Source organism: Carya illinoinensis, chromosome 14, assembly GCF_018687715.1.
Source record: "Carya illinoinensis cultivar Pawnee chromosome 14, C.illinoinensisPawnee_v1, whole genome shotgun sequence".
Taxonomy (NCBI): Eukaryota; Viridiplantae; Streptophyta; class Magnoliopsida; order Fagales; family Juglandaceae; genus Carya; species Carya illinoinensis.
This window is the reverse complement of record NC_056765.1, coordinates 29,186,657-29,207,135: the sequence shown is the minus strand read 5'-3', so window position 1 is coordinate 29,207,135 and position 20,479 is coordinate 29,186,657. Positions and strand designations below refer to the sequence as shown.

Genomic DNA, 20,479 nt, shown 5'->3' with positions numbered 1-20,479 from the left:
ATTTAATAAAATAATATTAATTTATCATGTATTGGCCTCCCCTCTAAAGATTATTTTGGCCCCTCCATAAAATTTAATCTAATATAAAAATGAAATAAATAAAACACATCTCATATGAAATAAAATACATAATTTTTATTATAAATAAAAAAAAAAAAATCTAACTATAACTAGTATTAATTCTAACTTCTTTCCATTGTCTATATTGAAAGAGAAATAGTTAAGAATTTTGATTTAGATTCAATACTTGATGATTTTGTTTGTTTAAAAGAACGCAAGTCACAATTTTAGGCACTCTGTATTTTTTGTTTAATATATTTGTATCAATGTCTTTATATTATTTCAATAATATATTATTCTTGACATATCAAATATTTTTTTAATATATAAATTGTATTAAACATATTTTTTTATTGTAAATCTTCATATCAGATTATTATATATCATAAAAAAAATATTGTATAAAAGTAGAACAAAAAATATTTTATGTATATTGTTTTAGTTTTATTTGGCCCCCTAGAATAAATTTCTGGCTCCGCCATTGTTGATGGAGTGGTCGTAAGACCTAGAGTCAACATACTCTCTCATCCAAGTTTGTGGAGTACGAAACGAAAACCTTCTTCAATTGCAACAATTGATTTAGAATTGGTGCAACTTTAACTGTGACAATCTCTTACGAGTGCAGTGAAATTTTGGGTAAACCTCTTCGGGATCTACATACAAAAACCATTTTCATGATAGGTCTTCTCTTGAACCATATTGTAGTCTATCAGTCAAGAGGGCATGAGACATGAGCTACTTCATTAGACCCAATTCCACCCTATATTTTCTTTTTACACTTCTTCGACTATTTAGCACTTAGGTTTGAAAATTGTAGAAAGAGGTCATGAATCCCCAATAAACTTTTAGGCAAGCAAGAGGATAGGATGATCTTCATCCCTCTCCAAAGCCCTCCCTCAATAAGGGGAAGAAAACGGTGAAAGGAAGAAACTCATCCAATATCTAAGGATTAGTTTAAGTAGTAAAAGTTTTAGTGAATAATACTAGATACAGTTATGAGTTGTGTAAACCCCACACACTCTTTTTAAAAAAGAGTAAAATTTATTATAAAAAATTAATCTTTTCATGTAGGTCATATATTTACTTATTTTTTTCAAAAACATATATATATATATATATATATATTGCGCTTACGCTAAATATTATTTCTCTTCTCTACCTCACAATTCTCCTACTTTTTGCATTCTTTCCTCTTCTCTCAGGTTTCTTTTTTTCTCTAGTCATCTTTATTCTCATAATCTCGACTTTCCCATAAACATCTTAACTCAAACTATTTTACTACTATTCATAAATTATTTTACTACCATTCACAAATATTCTAAGGGGTATGATACGCTCAGATTTGTAGCTCCAATCTTGGCTGTAGACAATTTTTGGGGGCACATCTCATCAATTGAATAAAAAAAAAAACTGATCATTTACTGGCTCTCTGTTATATGGACACGTTATACGGGTTCAACGCTTAATTGGAAAAAAGACAGTTTAAAAAAAAAAAAGGAGAAACCTTCAAAACTTTAGTTTTCTACCCTATCTTTTTCTCTTAATTTTTTTTTTTTTTTTTTTTTCCTTGTGTTTGGTAACCAGTATGCATCTTTATCCTCAGAATCCCGGCCTTCCAATATACTAGGACTGACCTTCATCGGCTCTCGCACATGACCAGGTGCACAATTTTTATTTTCAATTCATAAAAACCAAAACCAAATATATATATATATATATATATATATATAGATGTAACAGCAGTTCTTATTTTGGGTAATTTCTTCTTCAAAGTTTTTGTTTTTCTTTTTTTTTTTTTTTTTTTTGGGGGGGGGGGGGGGGGGGGGGAGAGAGAGAGAGAGAGAGAGAGAGAGAGGGGGGGGGGGGGGGGGCGCGTCAGTGCCTCTCATTCGTTTCATCACTAAACAACAGAAAGACAAAGCAGGAAGGCCACCATTTTTTTGTTTGGTACTTTTGATAGTAAAACAATGAGCATTCATCCAAAGGTAAGGAGAATTAAGGAAAATAAATGGTAAGTGGGAGGAAGGAGCTGAAATCCATAAAGTATAATCTCCATTCATCAGTGTAACATCAACTTGCATGACAATAAGTTGCCATCAAAGGCAGATTTTAGATTTATATAAGGACCAACATATCAAAATGTATATCTAATGAAGCAGACATCTAATTCATTTTGAGCTAAGATGGATGATTACACTATTAGCAACAAATGGAAGGGGAATCAAAAGATGAATTTGCCTGGAAATGGTACATAACTGCTGCCTTTAATATTGACCCGAACGAATAATATATAAAAATGTTGAGAGAAAAATACCTGCAGGTATTTTGTTTATGGAATTTACATGGTAGCCACAAGAGCCCGCAACCTACTACGAATTTACATTTCTCACTCTCAACCCCCACACAAGGCACTTATAGGGAAAAAATTGGAAGGTAAAAATCAAGTTGAAAAAATATCATAGGAAGAAGGGAAAAAAAAAAAGCAGAAATACCAAAAACAGATTTTCAAACCCCTCTGACTCTCTCCTTATACCAAACCTTGCTTCCCTCAAACTTCAAAAGCAGATGGTAACCAAATCTAATCAATTAGTATGACCCTCTCAATCAGTCAAGCTGTAATGTGGAAAAGATAATTTCATTTACAGATGACAATTACCAAATGTTAATGAGCCAAGTCCTCACTTCCCACGCCAATACTTGACTTGTCAATCATGCGTACGTTGTATTGGTCATATACTCTCGCCCTGTTCTCTGCCCACCATTGTTCTGCTTGTTTCTCACTAAACCGCTTCCGACTGCATCCACCATTAGGGAAAAACAAAAAGGTTTTACACTTGTCGCAGGTGGAAAAGATCAAGATATGGCAATTCTCAGAACTCACTTAGGGGTTCATAAGAAATTATTAATCTCCGCATATTCAAGGGGTCATAATGGACAACTAGGTATGGGTTCTAAAAAATAAAAAAACCCAAAATAAGTTTTTTAAAGCTCTTTGCCAGCTCCTATCTCTTATAACTCTTTGGCAGCTCCCATTACATATGGAACTGTTTTACCAAAGGAGAAGAGGAATATAATTGTCAAGACTAGTAAGAGATGAAATATAGCCTTCCTTTTCCTCTTATTTCTAGTCAAGACTTGGTAAATACTTGTTTGACATCCATGTTTATCAGAAGTATTGCATAATTTTTTAGATGCAAAGGAAACTGAGGATAATATACCTGAAGCGAACACGCTTAAGATCCTTGGCACCTCCTGGTAGGGATGTAAGTGTAATATACACGCCAGCCTCATCTTGCTCGACCCATTCAGTGTCAAGCCGAGATTCACTTTCTTTCATTCTGCTTCCATTTCTAGCTGTTGGGTCTGGATGGGATTGTTTGTTGGGACCTAAACTAAATTTACTGTTGGTACTTGATCCATTAAGCAGCTGGATGTTTGATCCAATCGAGTCTTGTTCTTGGAATGCTGCTTGACCATTCATTCGGTCAATAGAAGCATTAGAAATGTCATTGGAAGCGGGACTGGAACCAAAGGAAGAAAGAGAAGGTGATTTGATGCTCCGAGCAGCTCCCACAGGCAGCCTTTCAGCCATGTCCTTCAACTGTTCAGAATAAGAAAAACAACTTTGTTTCAGCAAGAAAACTCAACTAATAGCAAAAACATAAGGTTTATTTTTAAAATTTTTATAACGGTAACGGTAACTCCATAAGGTTATCCTATTATTTATAAAAAAATCTCCATAAGGTTAATATCAGCTGTTCTTTTAGAAGATTAATATAAGCTGTCTGACCACTTTACAGGATTTGAGTCCTAGATGCAGCTTGGAAAATTTTTTGATGCATGCTTAGTAACTCAAATAAAGTTTATGTCCAACCCCAATTTTTATTTTTATTTTTGCAAATGCATGTGTGGATTGTAAAAATTGAATCTTTATCAAGGATGACAAAGCATTAAAGATTCCATCTGCGCCCTATGAAAACATGACTTCAAAACAAACCAGCTCATCATTAAAATATCGCTAATAGTAGAGTACACTAGAAACATTTAAAGCCTACTTTTCAAAGGTAGCTCACAACTTTCAGGGAAGGCTAGTCATTTAACACAAAACACTTCTATTGATGCCACGGCAAAGACCAATTACCAAGCAGAAATTCCCATAACTTTAACCTCATTAATGAAAATATGTTGAAGAGAATGGTGTGACCACTGACAGCTCAATATGCTGTTGAGCTTACACCAATTGTTAAGAGACAGAAAATGGAGGCATTAATGGATCACAACATAAACAAATCACAAAATGGTAGTAGCAATATAATTTACAGGTTATTGTAAAGAGACGAATGACTAATTTTCTGTTTCCACGTCCATGAACAGCTATAGCCAAAGTAAATATTTTCTTAAAATATAAGCAATGCATACTTTATTAAAAGTGCAGAGCGGTTCAACCTGAGTATGCATGAAGTACAAAAAGGATACATCCAACTAGCAAAAAAAAAAAAAAATGATTGTTGAAGACTGGCTTTTAACCCTGTCATTGTCCTTTCACAGCCTTCAAAGGTTCAAACATTTCATTCTTGCCAAAGTTCGAAGAAACTTAAAATACACCTCAAAATAGCCTCATGAGAACCAACAAAATGCACAATTTGACACTTTTATAAAAGATTTGGGCAAACAGGCACATTGTTAGCATACATCTTTTTCACTTCTATGGATCCATGTAACAGAAAATAAATACACGCAGTAACAAGGGGTTTTTGGGGCCTCCATAGAAACAACAAAAGGCCAGTCACTTTCTTCTCTGCGGCCTATGAACCCACAAACAGAATACTTAAATGAAGTAACCGCAAAGAAAGATAGTATCATCCCAAGTTATGAGAACACATTGGAATAGAAAGGAAAACATCTCTTTCCTGTTGCCATGCAAAACATATGGTAGATTTTATTAACATGGTAATCCAAAACAACCCAAAAATTATCATACTAATTAACATAAACATCCATCTTACCTGGGCAGTAAGCGACTTGATGACTTCCTTTGCTGCTTTGCATTTTGCAGTTTCCTCCCCTGCATATGCTATTGCTTCCTTTAGTTGTTTAGTTGTTCTTTCCAGCTCAACTTCTTGAAGTTGGGCTTTGCGAGTGAGATTTTCCACCTGAAAGATAAAAACTGGTTGGGACTAATGGACAAACATACAACTGAGCAAACATAATATGTTAGATTATTAAAAGAGGAACTACAAGTTATTGCAAGCTGGACATCTCTACTAGAACTATGGTTATGTAAAAGCTCAAAATCAGGTCTTTAAACAAATGGTCACTTCATTCACAATTTTAAAAAGTAATTTGTGCTTTCAATTTGTACAATTTGAATTCTGTCATGAACTCTAGTAAACAAACCCATTCGCTGTAATTTCATTTGACTACTTGTATGAAATTTTTTATTCAATTACCATATTTTTATCAGTAAATAAAAATTTTATTCAATTACCAATGAAATTTGAAGGTACTAAAAATGTTACATTTATACAGACTTGTAATTCTCTTCATTCTAGTCATTATCCAATTACATGAAAGGAAACGCTCAAACAAAGGGAGATATACCATCACCTATACATAGGCACACACCACACACATGGCCTTTTAGCCATGAGATACACCTTTATTATGGAGTAGGTCTTTTGTTCAACCCATGGGAGGGAGGGACTTTCAGCTGGTGACAGATGCACCCACTGCATGAAGAACATTTACTGTTATATGGCTCCTGCCTACCCTTTCAATCTCTAGGGCTAATACCTAAGAACAGTGAGTTATCGCTCCAACAATTTTTTACCGATAAAAAAAAAAACCATAAAGCCAACAGCTTAAATAATCCAACCTCAATTTTCCCCCTCAATTACTGCTTGAATTGAAATGATTGTAGAATACTTTTATAAGCGAAATGCTTGTATAATATGATCTTTTATTTTATTTTATTTTTTAAAATTGTTCTAAAGCTATTCCTGGATAATTCTACTATTTATTAATAATAAACAGACAAGTGAGCAGATCCGCTTTGAGAAACAACAACAATGATACACTTCCATTCTGGAAGAGGAACTTCAAAAGAAATATATGAACAACTTTGTTAGATAACTGCATTTCACTGGCCCTCTGATTTTATCCCACCATTTCATTACAATTTAATTCTGTGACCCACAAGAATGAGATGGCGGGAGGGAGGGATGGAGGGAGAGAGGAAATCACAATGCATCTTGCTTGGCAGGAACAGGGAAGGGAGAGTCACATCAACCATCAAACTTGCATGCAATATATAAACGTTGCTACACCATGCTATTACTCGAATTGGAGTTGTCTCCAAATTCGAACAAAACCTTGACCCAAATCCACCCTAAACCCTATCTATTACCTGGCCCTAGAAGTTATATTCGAACAATTTAATTATTGCAATATGAAAAAAAGTACACTTGAATATATTAGGGATGCAGTTACTGTAAATCTTGAAGGTCAAAGTTATCTCCTTCAACTGGACCATAGTTCAAATAATCTAGTTTGCTTCCTACATCTAACTTTCATTTCAGCTTGCTCAATTTTTTCACATGAAGAATGACAACTCAATCATAGAATATAATCAACTTGACGACACAAGTGTCTAATCAAATAGATGTTGAAAATTAGCCATAGTGCTTTCTTTAATTTGTCACCCGTCAGTCCAATACCCATTTCACAACAAAAAAAAAATTCCATGGCTAAAAAGTGGTAGATACTGTGAGTATATGACCAAATTATCATGTGATTAAGGAGGAAGAACTGTATACCTGTGATCTTAATTTTACAATCTCCTGGCTGAGGCTATCATTCATTCTTTTTGGGTCATCCACAACTATCTTTGGTGAGGTAAGTCCACCCAGAGTTGGGGTTGGTGTTGTTGAACGAGGTGGGCTGGGCCGCCTTGATATCGGGGATGTTGCTCGAGAAACAATTCTTGATCCAGGAACAGACGCTGAGAAAAACTTTTTGGATGACCCAAACACTGGATTAAAAGATTTAGAAATATTAAGTGCTCCCCACTGGGAACCTCCATTTGGAATAGGCGAGACACGACTGCTGTTAAATTCTAGTTTCTTGTTTTTCTTAGAAGATCGGCTTTCCACCTGCTTCAAGGACTCCATTGAAGACAATCTAGCAAGTTGTCCACGAGATCTGGAATCCAATTTCTCATCTTTCTCAATGAACTCGAGTGAACCTTGATTGATACTTCCTCTTCTGCTCGCTGAAGAATGAGAAGAACCATCACTTTCAATAGCTTTCCTTAGTTTACTGAAACAATTATCACAAACGCGATAGGGTTTGTTGGGATTTGGTGCCATAGAAGCCTTGAGAGACTTCTTGCTGCTGCATGAATGACAAAAAACAAGTCCACAATTGTAACAATTGTGACGTTTTCTTTTAAAGTTAAATGGCAGGCGACAGCCAGAACACATAGACTGGTCAACTCCGGAGACCCACTTGTGAAGGCATATAGCTGCTGTAAAATGAGTACCACAGGTAATACCTTTGACTTGCTTATCTCTCAGAGCTTCTACTAATGTTGGGGAATTTCTATCATCTATATCCCCATGACCTAACCGACCATTTGCTCCCTTGCCCCAAGTATAGACTTCAGCTCTTGAAGTTAAAACCGCAACATGGTAAGCACCACAAGCTATCTCCTCCACAAAACTCTTGGAGAGCTTTCCCTCAACACGAGCAGGGAGTTTCCCATCAGCTTGGGGATTCCCTAACTGGCCATAAACAGAACTGCCCATTGTATAGACATGGCCAGAGGTAGTAAGGGCAACAGTTATACCATGTCCACACCCAACTCGACAAAAATTTGGCTCAACAAGAGCAGCAACACAGGTAGGCACAAGTTTGGCTTCCTTATCACCATGCCCAAGTCGACCTTTATCTCCATCTCCCCAAGTAAACAGCTTTCCTGAAGAGCAGTTGCTAGAACTTGAATTCCCAACCATAACTTCTACAACTGCAGCAGTATGCCAAACACCACAAGCTGCTCGGACTGTGCGGAGCCCCTTAAGGGATTCCACTTCCCTTGGTATTGAAATACTCTTCCGGTCTCCATGGCCAAGAACACCAAATGTGCCATCTCCGAAAGTAAACAATTGACCTGCAGAGGTTACGACAGCAGTGTGCCAGGGTCCACAAGAGATTGATGAGACATGTATGCCCTCCAAGGGCCCAGTTACTCTCTTTGGGACCCAGTGGCTCACTTCATTTCCATGGCCAAGAAGACCAAAATTGAAAGTTCCATCACCCCATGTGTACAGATCACCAGAAAGTGTTACAGCACATGTATGGTACTCACCGCAAGCTACAAGCTCAATGTTCGTACTGCTAAGGGCATCGATTAGCTTTGGTTGCAAAACATCAGAGTCTACTCCATGCCCAAGCCTACCTCCAAATTCCTCCCCCCAGGAGAAAACCTCTCCTTGCTTAGTTACTAAGGCAGCATGCCGTCCACCACAGGCAATGTTCTGGACATCAAGGACTACTGCAGATTCTAAGGCTTTAGGCAACAAAGAATCCATTTTGACACCAGAGCCACTCCCAACTCTATGAGTTCCACCACCCAGAAAACCATCCCCTATGCCTTCGCCCCAAATAAAAACATCACCCAGGGCATCACCATCATCATGACCAGAGCCTTGGCTTGATGAGCTAACAGCACTTGATAGACTAACTCTAAAAGCATCCATCCCCATTGCCTTCATGTGACCATGTACACTATCTGAGCCTCCTGATGACACAGAATGGACAGAAGCACTAGCAGAATCTGAAGGGAAGAAACCCTTGGGGGGAACAGTATACAATATCACATCTGATAATGCTTTATCAAAGCCATTCTTGGGGGGACTTTCATATGGACTATGAAGGCGAAGGTGATCTCCAATATCCTGAATCAAGCATATGAAGATTCTCGTAAGTTACATTTTCAAAACACAGTGAAAAAGTACAAAACACAATAACCATACCTTCTGCAAGCTCTCATTACTACCAAATGGAGAGTTCAGAGGAGAACTTCTTTGCGTGTATGTTCTAGGACTATTTACTTCGGAAGGAACTCCATCACTCCTTGATTCTGTTCTCCATTTACGGTGATGGCAACGTGAGATTAATGCTTTTAAACCCCTAAACCATACCTCAGCATCATCTTTATCCTTGCAAATCTGGTTCATAAGGTCAAATCATCAAATTGCAAAACATTTCTTGATAAGTTAAAACTACAAAACACTTCAACAGACAATCTTAAAACCAGACAGATATTGCTAAGAGAGAGAGAGAGAGGCTGTGCTAATGAACCACGGCAACAAAATGCAACCTAGAATAATAATAATGAAACGATTTTTATTTCTACCTATAACAAAATAATGGAAGGAGATAAAAAAATACAAGGAAAGTTTTTACCAAATCCAGTGATCTGTCATTATATATGAGCGAAAATGATTGACATTCCTTCTCAGGCTGCGGATACCTTTGAAATATTGGCTGAAAAAAATTGTAACATGCATGATTAGTACAGAGCAGGAAAACTTAACGCAAGTATGAAGCCACCACAGATGGTTACAGGTGAGACATGAATTTGAAGAATAGATGACAGTACAAACTGGTGTGTGGGCACACAAACAAATCAATGACATACCACTCATAAGAAATCATCATTATCACCAAGGCCAAAATTTTATTGAGAAATGGAACAGGGAAAAAAGACGACCAATATTACAGCCGAACAAATTTAGCATCCAGACACAGCAAAAATCTTGTTCAGGTATGTCTCGGTAAGAGACAGAACCCTATAAGTAGCCATAAGCCAGCAGATTCAACGCAAACTGCAATTAATTTACAGATTCAAGATCCAAGGCAAAGAAACTTTCATTGTAAGAAGAGATAGTGAGTGGATAATAAACAGTTCAACCAAAAATAGAACAAGGCGAAACGACCAACTTAAATAAAAATTGGTTGTTAAATTGGATGAAGTCAATTAAAGCTAATGCAAGCCTAGGAAAACAATGGCAATGTTTAGCACTATAAATATGTAAAGCAATTAAAATATAAGGTATTAGTCAAACAATAAACAATGTAAGTTGCCTTAATCTCACAAATGATTTTTCTGGCACCAGAGAAGGAATGAAAAAGTATTAGTTGATTATTAGATAAAAGCTTATCTATCTTCTACCACCAGTGTGGAGTTTAGTTCTCTCTTTCTGGGCACAATTTTGCAGTTGAATTTTATTGTTTTTTAAAAAGCTCACCCACCAGCCAACAGTTCAAAGAAGTAGTAGAAGGAGAAGAGGAAAAGGACACCGCCTAGCCCACCATCATGGCCTTCTTGTCCCAAACAGGGACTGAGGTCGTGGACATGATTCATTCTCCTCCAAACAAAAGTTTTAGAGATGGGGATGTTAAGGTAGTGTTATCAGGGATGGGTCTTTGGATTGGGTTTTGAACAGTGTAAATGACATCCATCCAATGGTGGGGATCTCTTGTGAGGATTACGAGGAGCAGTGCATGGCTCTTATAACAGCCATCAAAGCGAGTCACTTCTTGTCTTTTTGTTTTTTTATAAGTAATACAAATTTTTTTATCTATCAATAATATCAAAGTGTGTCATTTGTAAGAGGATTCAACTTCCAACTCCAAACTAATCTAGAGAGGCAATAGTAAAAAGATTGACATGCTCTATTACTTATTATTCCAAATGCAGAAGCTCAAGCCGTGGAAGAGGCAAGGGAAAGGGTATATCGATTCTTAATGAAGCCAAAGCAGGTGGTTATGTCTAGAAGTCTGGTTTGTGTGGATGTTTTTGTGTGCATTAGAACAGTCTGATTGGTGGTATTTTTTTGAGGGACTTCCAGTGGTTTTACTTTTGCTGGTTAGAGGGTTGATTAATAGTGCGGGGGAGTTTTGTGAGCTTGGTCTTTCTCATATACTTTTCTGTTCTTGGTGCACCCTTTGGTTTTAATAAATTTTGATACTTATCAAAAAAATATTTTACCACATATACCACTAATCAAAAAAAATATTTTATTACATATACCACATTAAAAACATTTCCCCTAAAACTACAGCATAGCTGTATACACGATATCATCTGGCACATTAAAGACACTTACAGTGCGTTGTCCAGAAATTATTCTAGACACATGGCTTAGTTTCAGGTGCTTCTCCTCTTTCCCCGAGATCCATATTAGGACGGACTCATCCTGAGAGCAATAAGAAAATCAAAGACAACTTTTACTAGCAAAACCCTCATGTGGCAATTAACAGAAGAAACATAATAACTTCTGTTATATATCCAGAACAAATCAATAACAAACATTAGATTCTTGTGTATTTAAATTTTTTTGATAAGTTGCTTGTGCATTAATCAATCGTTAATACTAAAAAGAATCTAATGAATTGATTCCGGGGATGATGCAGTTCGATTGACTAACATTTCACTAAACATGATAGGACCAATAATGTTAGTATCTATGGTGAAAATCTCAAAATATGTAAATTTGATTCCTTATGTATCTGGTGCTCCAATTCTCCCACTTAGTATGTATTTATGCAATTCAATCTTTCCAATCCTTTCCTGCTCAATGTCTTTTTTTATCCATTAGAATACCTGCTATTGAAAACCAAAACTTGTTCATACAACTAAAATATCAACTGTTAGTGTTATCTAACAGTAATCAAAACAGCAGATGACATGTCAACTGGATGATTTCTCTCTAAAAACATGTGTGTGCCTGGTGTATCGCGAGCTATGTGAGTATATTGCTGTAAAATGAAGAAACACCAATACTTGACTGTTATGCACCAAGTTAGCTCAGTCATAGATGTTTGGATTGACAATTCCAAACATTTTTTTTTACAAGTATAAGCTACAAATTCTAAAAATTAGACTGAAAAAGTAGCACCATAGTGGGTTTTTGTCAAAGGATACAAGGTGTCAAGAACAAAAGACTAACTCCGACACTGATCTTTCGCAGTCCTCAAAACTACACTGGTCCCTCTCCCTCCATAGACACCATGGTAAGCACAATTGGACCATCTTACACATAGCTACACTTTGATGGTGGCTGAACTGCCTATTCCAATTGTTAATTGTTGGATTGGCATTCCAAACATTTGAGAGAGATACCATTTTTGGAGCTTTTATTTGCAGGATAGATATGTGGTAACTTATCACAGACCTTGCAAAAGAACTCTCTCTCCCACCCCCTTCCCACCAAAGTAAAAAGACCCACAAAAATTTTTGGATCCAGTTAAATACCATAACTTTTTTTTGATAGGTCAGTTAAATAATATAACTATACCTGAAGAATAATATAGATACTAAAAGAAATTATGCAAACCACTTAACTGACTAAATCATTTTTTTATCAGTTCTTACTTGACTAAAACATATTGCAAGACGTATGACAAGACTTCAAAAAACGTTTTTAAAGGAAATACAAAAGCTTCTGCCTAGAAGCTTGATAAGATTCAAAATGATCCCAAATTCCAAATCAGAAAGATTGGGCAGATAAGTTGAATTCCAATGATTAGATTAAAAAAAGTTCAATAAAACCAGAGGAAGGGGCTAGGAATACACGGGAAAGTGTAGAAGATTGCATTCACATGATTAAAATACAGCATCGGGCTTACATTGGAAAGCCGGAATGGACAAAACTTGGGCTTCCCCCTCCTTCCATACTTCAGCAAGCATGCCCCTTTCTTGAGAGCAGTAATGGCCTGTCATAAATATCACCCAAGAGCTTACTTAAGCATATTCAGCACATTTGAAAAAAGGTAATAACTCAACTCGAGTATCAAGTTAAAAAAGAAAGTTAAACAGCATATTCAACTAGCTCGGAAGAACATAAAGAACCTGTGGATATTTTAAGAAAAACTGGCATGCATACTATGTAAAGTTTACAAGAACTCTAAAAGTAATGCCTAGTAATACCCACAGACAAGATTCTGGCACAGTATGTATCCTTTGAAGAGAGCCCATCCGACTCAGTTATCCTACCATGAACGGAAAGGTAGCATCCAATTACACACTCCACATCTAAGTGACTAGAATAGACTAGACTCAAACATTTTACAATCACAAAAAGCACAAAACCACTTGAATATGGATTAACTAGTTGACCCCACTACCTACTCCAAGATTCTCTATTTAGACCAAATCAAAAAATTGGCAGCTGGGCAGTGTGGATTCTAGAGAGTATCATCACATGTCCTTTTTTCTTTTGGTTTGTTAAAGGGAATTGAACTTTTTTTTCATTGGCACTGAGTGTCCAGATCAAAGTCCCGACTAATCCCAGGGGTAAAGGGAATTCGATCATTTCATACCACTTTTTTTTATACGTAAAATTAGGTTTTATTCAATCAAGTCAATAGACGTAGTCCAAGTACACTGAAGTATACAAAAAAATACCTGGTTATAACTAGCCAAATGGATACAATAGCGTAGGCCCATAGAAATAAGGTATGGAATATGGAAAAATAAGCATCTAAGTTCTTCCAAAGAGCGTTCCTGGTCTTCAAAACTCCAGCCATTCCATTTAAGTCAAATACACCACATGAGACATAAATGAATCATTTTCCACACAGTAGCAATTTGGGGGATACCCTAAGCCCTATCCAACAAGCAAGAAGATCCACCACCCTCCTAGGCATCACTCGCAATTCCGATCCTATTAACATTCTCGTCCCATAAAACCCTTGCCACCTCACTCCTGGGTACTCAGATTTTCCTAGATTCTATTAATTGAATTTTTTTTCTTATTTAAAAAAAAAAAAAAAAAAAAAAAAACTTGCCCCGTCACTGTGAAATAATAAATGATCCATCGATCTTTTACACGTAGCACCAATCCACGACAATAAGTCTGCACTTTCTCAGATTGTCCATGTGTAGCAATCAAACCAAAGAAAGCAACTTTAGGAGGCACTTTACTCCTCCAAATGCCCTTCCAAGGAAAATGATTATGGTTCTGACAAGACATGACCTTCGACAATGATCGGACCATGAACTTCTTGTTACCAAAATGAATCCAAAGCATCTTATCCACCTAACCACTACCAATACTTGAAGCATACATCAAGCTAAAAGCTTTGAAAATATCACCCAATTCCCAATCCTGGGCAGCTCTAAGAAAACGATCATTCCACTATAAAGAGCCACTAGAGATGTCCAAAAGGTCTGCTACCGAAGCCTCCTGGTTATAGGCAATCCGGAAAAGGAAGGAAATGCAATTTTGAGGGCCATATTGCTGCACCAAATGTCACACCAAAACCTAACCCTGGTTCCCTCACCAACCAAAAATCCGAAGTGACTGGCAAAACCCTTCCAACCATTCCAAATATTTCTCCACAACCAAACGCCATGTGCACCTCTCACTTCATTAGAGCGCCAATTCCCCCCACCCCCCAAAACCAAAAAAAAAAAAAAAATCAGTCCCATATTTGGAATAAATAACAGCCCTCCATAATGACTCCCCTTTCTCATGGTACCACCATAATCATAACACAATATATCTATACAAACCTAACGAATTTTATCATGTATAAAGATGATGCATCGAATTTATTGATCAACTGTGACAACCCAAATTCCTGAATGTTTCAGAGATGCAACACCAGAGTATAGTAATTTGACACATTAAACATCAGTTATAGTAGTAACCCATAAGTACAACATGAAAGAATAGAATTACTTCTTATCAAGAATTATGAGGTTCAGCCAAAAACTTTCTGACAGAACCAATCTAGAAAAGAAGGGAAGGTTTCCACAAAAGATTTTCTTTAGGCTAACAAGTGCTGATGATTCAAATCATTTTCCTCAAGAAGAATATCCTTCAAGGAATACACAAGAATCGTCACACTAGAAAATGGATCCCTTTCCAATAAACGGATTCTAGTCATACGGCCAAAATCCCCTTTTCTTATGCAAATTTAACCTTGTGTCACAGAGTTGTCTCTGTTTCTATCCTAGGGTCAGTGGTCATAGCTTTGTTGTTCAACACAATTCTAAAGCCAACTGTGTTTAGAAACCTTCAATATCTGTTCTCACCTCTCTTTTTTTTATTGGGACAGGATATCCAAGAACAGCATCCCGACTAATCCCATGGGTGCATAGGCTCTCGGTAAGGAGTTTCCCGCAACTGCACCTCGGGTAATTCAAGGGGAAAATCTCTCAATCCGATGGCCCCTAGAGATTGTTTGCACCCAAGGGAATTTGAACCTTAGACCTAGGAGAGCATACCTCCAAGCCCAAGGCCTTTACCACTAAAGCCAACCCCTAGGGGTTAATATCTGTTCTCACCTTCACCAATACTCTGGCTTAGCCATTTAACAAGATATATTTAAGTATACCAAGAGACTTGCCTCATGCAATGTACTTAGAGTTTTAGACATATTTTTCAAAGTAAAAGTTAAATGTGACTTCTAAGTAAATTTCCAAAAAAATTTGGTTAGCCCTAAACTAACAGCAGCAAGTGTTTCATCTCCTAGTTGATGCTAGCTTAATTACTAAAGTCTCTTGGTGTAACCCAAGAGGCCTAGGATCAAATACCACCTACATCAAGGAATGCAGAGCTAAAAGGATGAGAGAGGTCAACCAACCAACATGCAGCTCATAGGTCCCTGGGGCCTTATTTATTTATTTTTAAATCTCCTCTAGTCCTCCGCTATCTCAGATACATATCACAAAGGGCAAACGCAATCCCAACATTAGGTGTTGGCCCCAATGGTGAAAAAGAACATTGTTTGCCAACTATTCAAGGTAGAAAGTCAGTCATTCATCTTTCAGTTCACTACAACAACTTGAAAATTCATTGGTAAGAAGTCCGTTAAGGATGTTCAAACAACTTAATCAAAACCCACCCCTAAAAGGATTCAACATTAATAACCAAATTCTACAATTAATTGCACTATCATTATTACAAACCCACTTGAACACATAAAAGTGAGTAAATTAACAGTAAACACAAAAAAAAAAAAAAAAAAAAAATAGAACTCACAGTGCTTTTTATGTCTGCCCCTATGGGCTAAAAATCAACCAATTCTTGAATTTGAATAATTGGACTAAAAGAGTAAGCTAAAACATCCAAGAAACGTAGGAAAATGAATACCTGCTCGATGTCCCTTTCGACGGGACCAGTCCTGCTAAGATCCGAAGCCATCCTATCCGTCTGCGACATCACCCTAAAAACGAAAACTAAACACCGCTGCCAGTCTTTAACTCACCCATTCTCAAAACCAAAGCTTTCCATTCATCAATTTCATCCAACCGCACCTTCCCTCCCCCACTCCCCCCCAAATTCACACACTCACTCAGCCCTAAAACTTCATCAAGCCTCGAATCAAGCATTCATAAACACTCAGTTCCGCTCCAGTTCGTTCTGTCAGGTCTCCGTAACCAGCTGCACTAACCGTACCGCTACTTCGAACTGAGTACGGTTCGTGCAGGGAGGGCTGCGAAATAAAATGGAGTGTGCGAGAAGAGTAGCGGCTAGATTGTGGAAAGAAAATCGATCGAAGAACCTGGTGATCCGATAGGTCCGAGAGCTCGAAGTGCGTCTGCGTGTGTGTTTGTCTCTGAGAGAGAGAAAATCGGAGAGTGCTGGAAAGAGTGGGAAAATCTAGGAAACTATGATCTGATTGATTCTCTCTGGTGCAGAAGAGAGAGAGAGAGAGCTTTAACTGCGAAGAGAGAAAGAGAGAGAGAGGAATTATGAAGTTAGGAAAATGCTTTGGTGGCAACAGAAGAAGAAAGAAAAAGATAATGGGAACAGTGGAGGTGCTTAGGATACTGCCCATCATACCGATCTAAATTTTCTAACTTGACACTTCCCTTTTTCTCGGAAAATCGTTCCTTTTTTAAAAAAAATATCTTTATTTCCATGTTTGGATTGTATGAAAATGTGAAAGAAAGAGTTGGATGGAAAAAATATATGTACTATTAAAGTGTTTCTTTGGGTTAAATGCTCTCAATAATCAAACGACTGTAATTAAAAATATATATATAATACAAAAATATTTTTCTCAAAAATTAACAACAGATTAATCATAAATTACATTGGATAAAATAATATTACTAATTAAAATAATAATAATACTAATCTTAGAGGTGCAGAGTTTTCTATTAATACACTTTGAGAAGTAAAAAGATTCGAATCTTAGACTTAAAAAAACATATTATCAAAATCAATAAATTTACCGTTTGAGCAAATCCCTAATTTATAATTAATTTTTCAGTAATATTCTTTTTAGATCCATCATTTTTTCTTGTAATTGGCAGAAGAAAAATGAATGGCGAGAAAGGTAAGAAAGCATATGGAAATGGCTGGAGTCCACAAGATAGGTCCATGATGCCCTTAGCAAGGGCACTTGTCAATCCACGCGTTGTTGATTGAGACCAACACCATGCTGGTGCACTTTATACAACAGTGGGTTAGCCACAAGTCAGAATTCTGGACCCTTTTTTTGTCCCAAGTGGTCCTAATACTTTTTGATAATCACTTAGTGGGGGTGATGTGTTTTGCTTGTCAATAGAAGCTCGACAGCCTCTAGCCCCCCCACCACATGAGAGAGAGGCCAAGCCTCAACCCAAAATCTTTAATCTCCACAAAATCACTGTCACAGATCAAATTGAAGTTAACCCTTCATCTACCAATGCAAACCCAACCAAACTACCTCTAATCCCATGTGTCTATCCTTGGCAATTCAAGGAGCACATTCCCCTGCCCATCAACACTAGCTGCCTACCATGTTTGCTTGTTTGGTTTACTATATCTATCTGTTCATCGACATCTTCCCCTATTTCATTTGTGAGGTTGCGATCGAGTTATAACTCGATCTATCTTGAGGAAGAGTCCATGAATCTTCTTTATTTAAACCATTTTGCTACGTTTTGAAATGGGTTTAATTCTATAGACTCCAATAGTTCTTTCTATATTTTGTAAGAAGAACTTCTTATCAATCCGGCCATAAGAAAATCGCATCAACATAACCAAAGAAAACAAATGAAAAAAAAAAATGTAATACTATTTGAAAATATTTATACTATATACCATCCACATGACATAATTTAATTTGTAAAAAAACACGTTTACTTAGAAAAAGGATTGTCAAAAGGGAAACACATTTTCTCAAGAAAAAAAAAGTAAAATGAGACAAAAATTGAAACCGGCAAAAGAAGTTAACCATAAGATCCAACTTTGAGCCAAGCATATGCCGGCAAGCATTATTTAAATGTCTAATGCCATTGGTTTTGTGGCTACTAACTTTGGAGGCTCTTAAATAAAGCAACTCCAAGGGCCCATTTCACTAAACAACTCAAGTTTCGAAATAAACTCTTGGTCGAAAGTCGGCTTTAAATATAATAAAATTGTATTTGTTATTTTGTTATATTTAAAGAGTACTGTTATCCCCAAAGAGAAATCAGCCTGACATTTATAAATATACAAAAGTCGCACGATCACTTTTAAAAAATTAAATAAATATAGGCCCTATAAAATGAAAATTAAGTTTTTAATAGTGGATCTTACCATTTTTCAAGCTATTGCACGACGTTTACATACTTCACGATTGTATGTAGTGTTATTCTATTCAAAATCTTTTATACAATATATTGCTTACATAGCATAATTTAATTTAGAAAATAAATTTTAAAATATGAATTTTACAAATCAAATCTTAATATTTAAGTGATATAAATAATGTGTTCTATACACCGATTTAAAAATAAAATAATTCCTTTTTTACAATTATGTTTAAAACAGAAAGTAATAGAAATTTCTTCAAATATGGTCCAATCACAATGTCTAACTTTTTGGATAGTATCAATCAAAAGGTCCACTAGGCCTGTGCAGGAAACTGTTTGATCCGACCCGTCCGTGAACCATAACCCGACCCGACCCAAAAAACACGGTTTGGATTGATTCACGGATTCGACCCATATGACCCGTACAACCCGCTGATAACCTGTCTCTTAAAAACAATCCCACGTTTTATGCCTTGCAGATGAAACCTAGCCATTGCCTTTGTTAAGTCCGTTCCCCTTCATGAAAGCTTAGATTTGGGACACTACTAAAGCAAAGACTTGAAAGTCTTGAAAGGCATTCACGGATTCAGGATGCTTGATTCCCCCAAAGCAAAGACTTGAAAGTCTTAAAAGGAGCAGATCCTTCTTGCTGATATTTCTCTCTTCTTCTACCCATTTCTCGATTCCCCCATTTCTCGATTCAGGAGGTTTGAAAGGCATAGGTACTCGTAATGCTCTTATTTTTCTTTATGGGATGCTTTTATTTTCCTTTGTTTTCTCTTACATGGGTGCTTAATGCTAGAACCGGCTTATCTCAAACCTCACCGGGATCCTAGCTGCAATTAATTTTGTTAATCCAGGAAACTTCTTTCCAATCCCATCCTTCTCTCTCAAATATCAATGCGAGTCTTACTTTCTTTTCACTTTTGTTTGGTTCTGTAGCCCTTTTGAGAGAGAATGATGTGAAGCCTCGAGAACAGTGAATGCAAAAGGTGAAACGAAGCTGAGGCTTGGTCAATTTCTTTTTGACGCTGTGATTTTTCCGTTGGCTTGTTCTTTTGTTTCAGTCACGGCATCAAACAGATATAAAAAATAGTTGATTCGATGTTCAATTGGCTTGTTATTTTCTTTCACGCTGTGATTTTCCACGCTAGTTTATGTTTGGTTGCCGAGAAATGGGCGCTCAGGTACAGGAGATTACGGGTTGACCCGACTCATGTCGGATCGGATCAGTTTTTGCTACAATGGAAGCCGGGTCACTGCGGATCGGGCCCAGGCACAGGCCGGGTTGGTCGGTGTGCACCCCTAAGGTCCACAACCAACATTATCGATAGTATTTGTATTTTTAATATCATTCTAATTGAGACCCCTCCTCTTTGGATTCTAAAATAAATCTTATAATATTTATTAACTACATGCAAATAATCATAATATCCCTTTATTATAAGTAGTAAAATTCGGCGTATTATGAACTCTACCGAGTTCATTAAATAGGGATTAAATAGGAATTCAATGTTGATGCCGGTAACACTAGGTTTGGTTGATAATTTCACTCTCATATGTATTGTTTTACATTTCTTAATTATGTAGGCCTTTCACGTACGTGTAGCATTGATTGCCAACTAAGTGCATATTTGGGGTTCGGGTGGAAAATATTACTCTTATATTTTTGAGTTTAACGTAATAAACTCTATTATTAAAAACCTATATACCGTTTGGTATCTGTATATTTAAAATACTTTCAAACATATTAAATTTGTTTGAAAATAAATAAATTAAAAAATATATTTTTTTAAGGTAGAAATGACATGAAATGACATAAAATGACATATCCTATAT

General features: G+C 36.6%; 1 protein-coding gene and 1 long non-coding RNA gene across 3 annotated transcripts; one reads left to right on the top strand and one right to left on the bottom strand.

The window, feature by feature from the left end:
* Positions 1-2,305: 2,305 nt before the first annotated feature.
* Positions 2,306-16,968, bottom strand: LOC122294074 (PH, RCC1 and FYVE domains-containing protein 1-like). 2 transcript variants are annotated; one of them, XM_043102529.1, is made up of 9 exons: positions 16,227-16,952; positions 12,754-12,840; positions 11,232-11,321; positions 9,526-9,606; positions 9,093-9,287; positions 6,876-9,014; positions 5,067-5,213; positions 3,279-3,661; positions 2,306-2,855 (listed from the first exon to the last, which is right to left on the bottom strand). In XM_043102529.1, exons 1-9 carry the CDS (start codon positions 16,293-16,295, stop codon positions 2,723-2,725), a joined length of 3,324 nt encoding a protein of 1,107 aa, XP_042958463.1. In that variant the 5' UTR covers positions 16,296-16,952; the 3' UTR covers positions 2,306-2,722. The 2 variants fall into 2 exon arrangements, with proteins under 2 accessions (XP_042958463.1, XP_042958464.1); XM_043102530.1 differs by lacking the exons at positions 2,306-2,855; positions 3,279-3,661; positions 5,067-5,213 and adding an exon at positions 5,228-5,789 and having other exon boundaries at positions 16,227-16,968.
* A 2,155-nt stretch (positions 16,969-19,123) lies between these two features.
* LOC122294877 lies at positions 19,124-19,752 on the top strand. Its single transcript, XR_006237783.1, has 2 exons — positions 19,124-19,362; positions 19,583-19,752. It is a non-coding gene; the product is annotated as an uncharacterized LOC122294877 (long non-coding RNA).
* Positions 19,753-20,479: the final 727 nt, after the last annotated feature.

Coding starts and splice junctions, on each gene's coding strand:
- LOC122294074 (XM_043102529.1), bottom strand. CDS start 16,295: ATGTCGCAGACGGATAGGATGGCTTCGGATCTTAGCAGGACTGGTCCC. Junction 12,841..16,226: donor TCGAAAGGGACATCGAGCAG/GTATTCATTTTC, acceptor TATTTATGACAG/GCCATTACTGCTCTCAAGAA. Junction 9,015..9,092: donor GTAATGAGAGCTTGCAGAAG/GTATGGTTATTG, acceptor TGCTTGATTCAG/GATATTGGAGATCACCTTCG.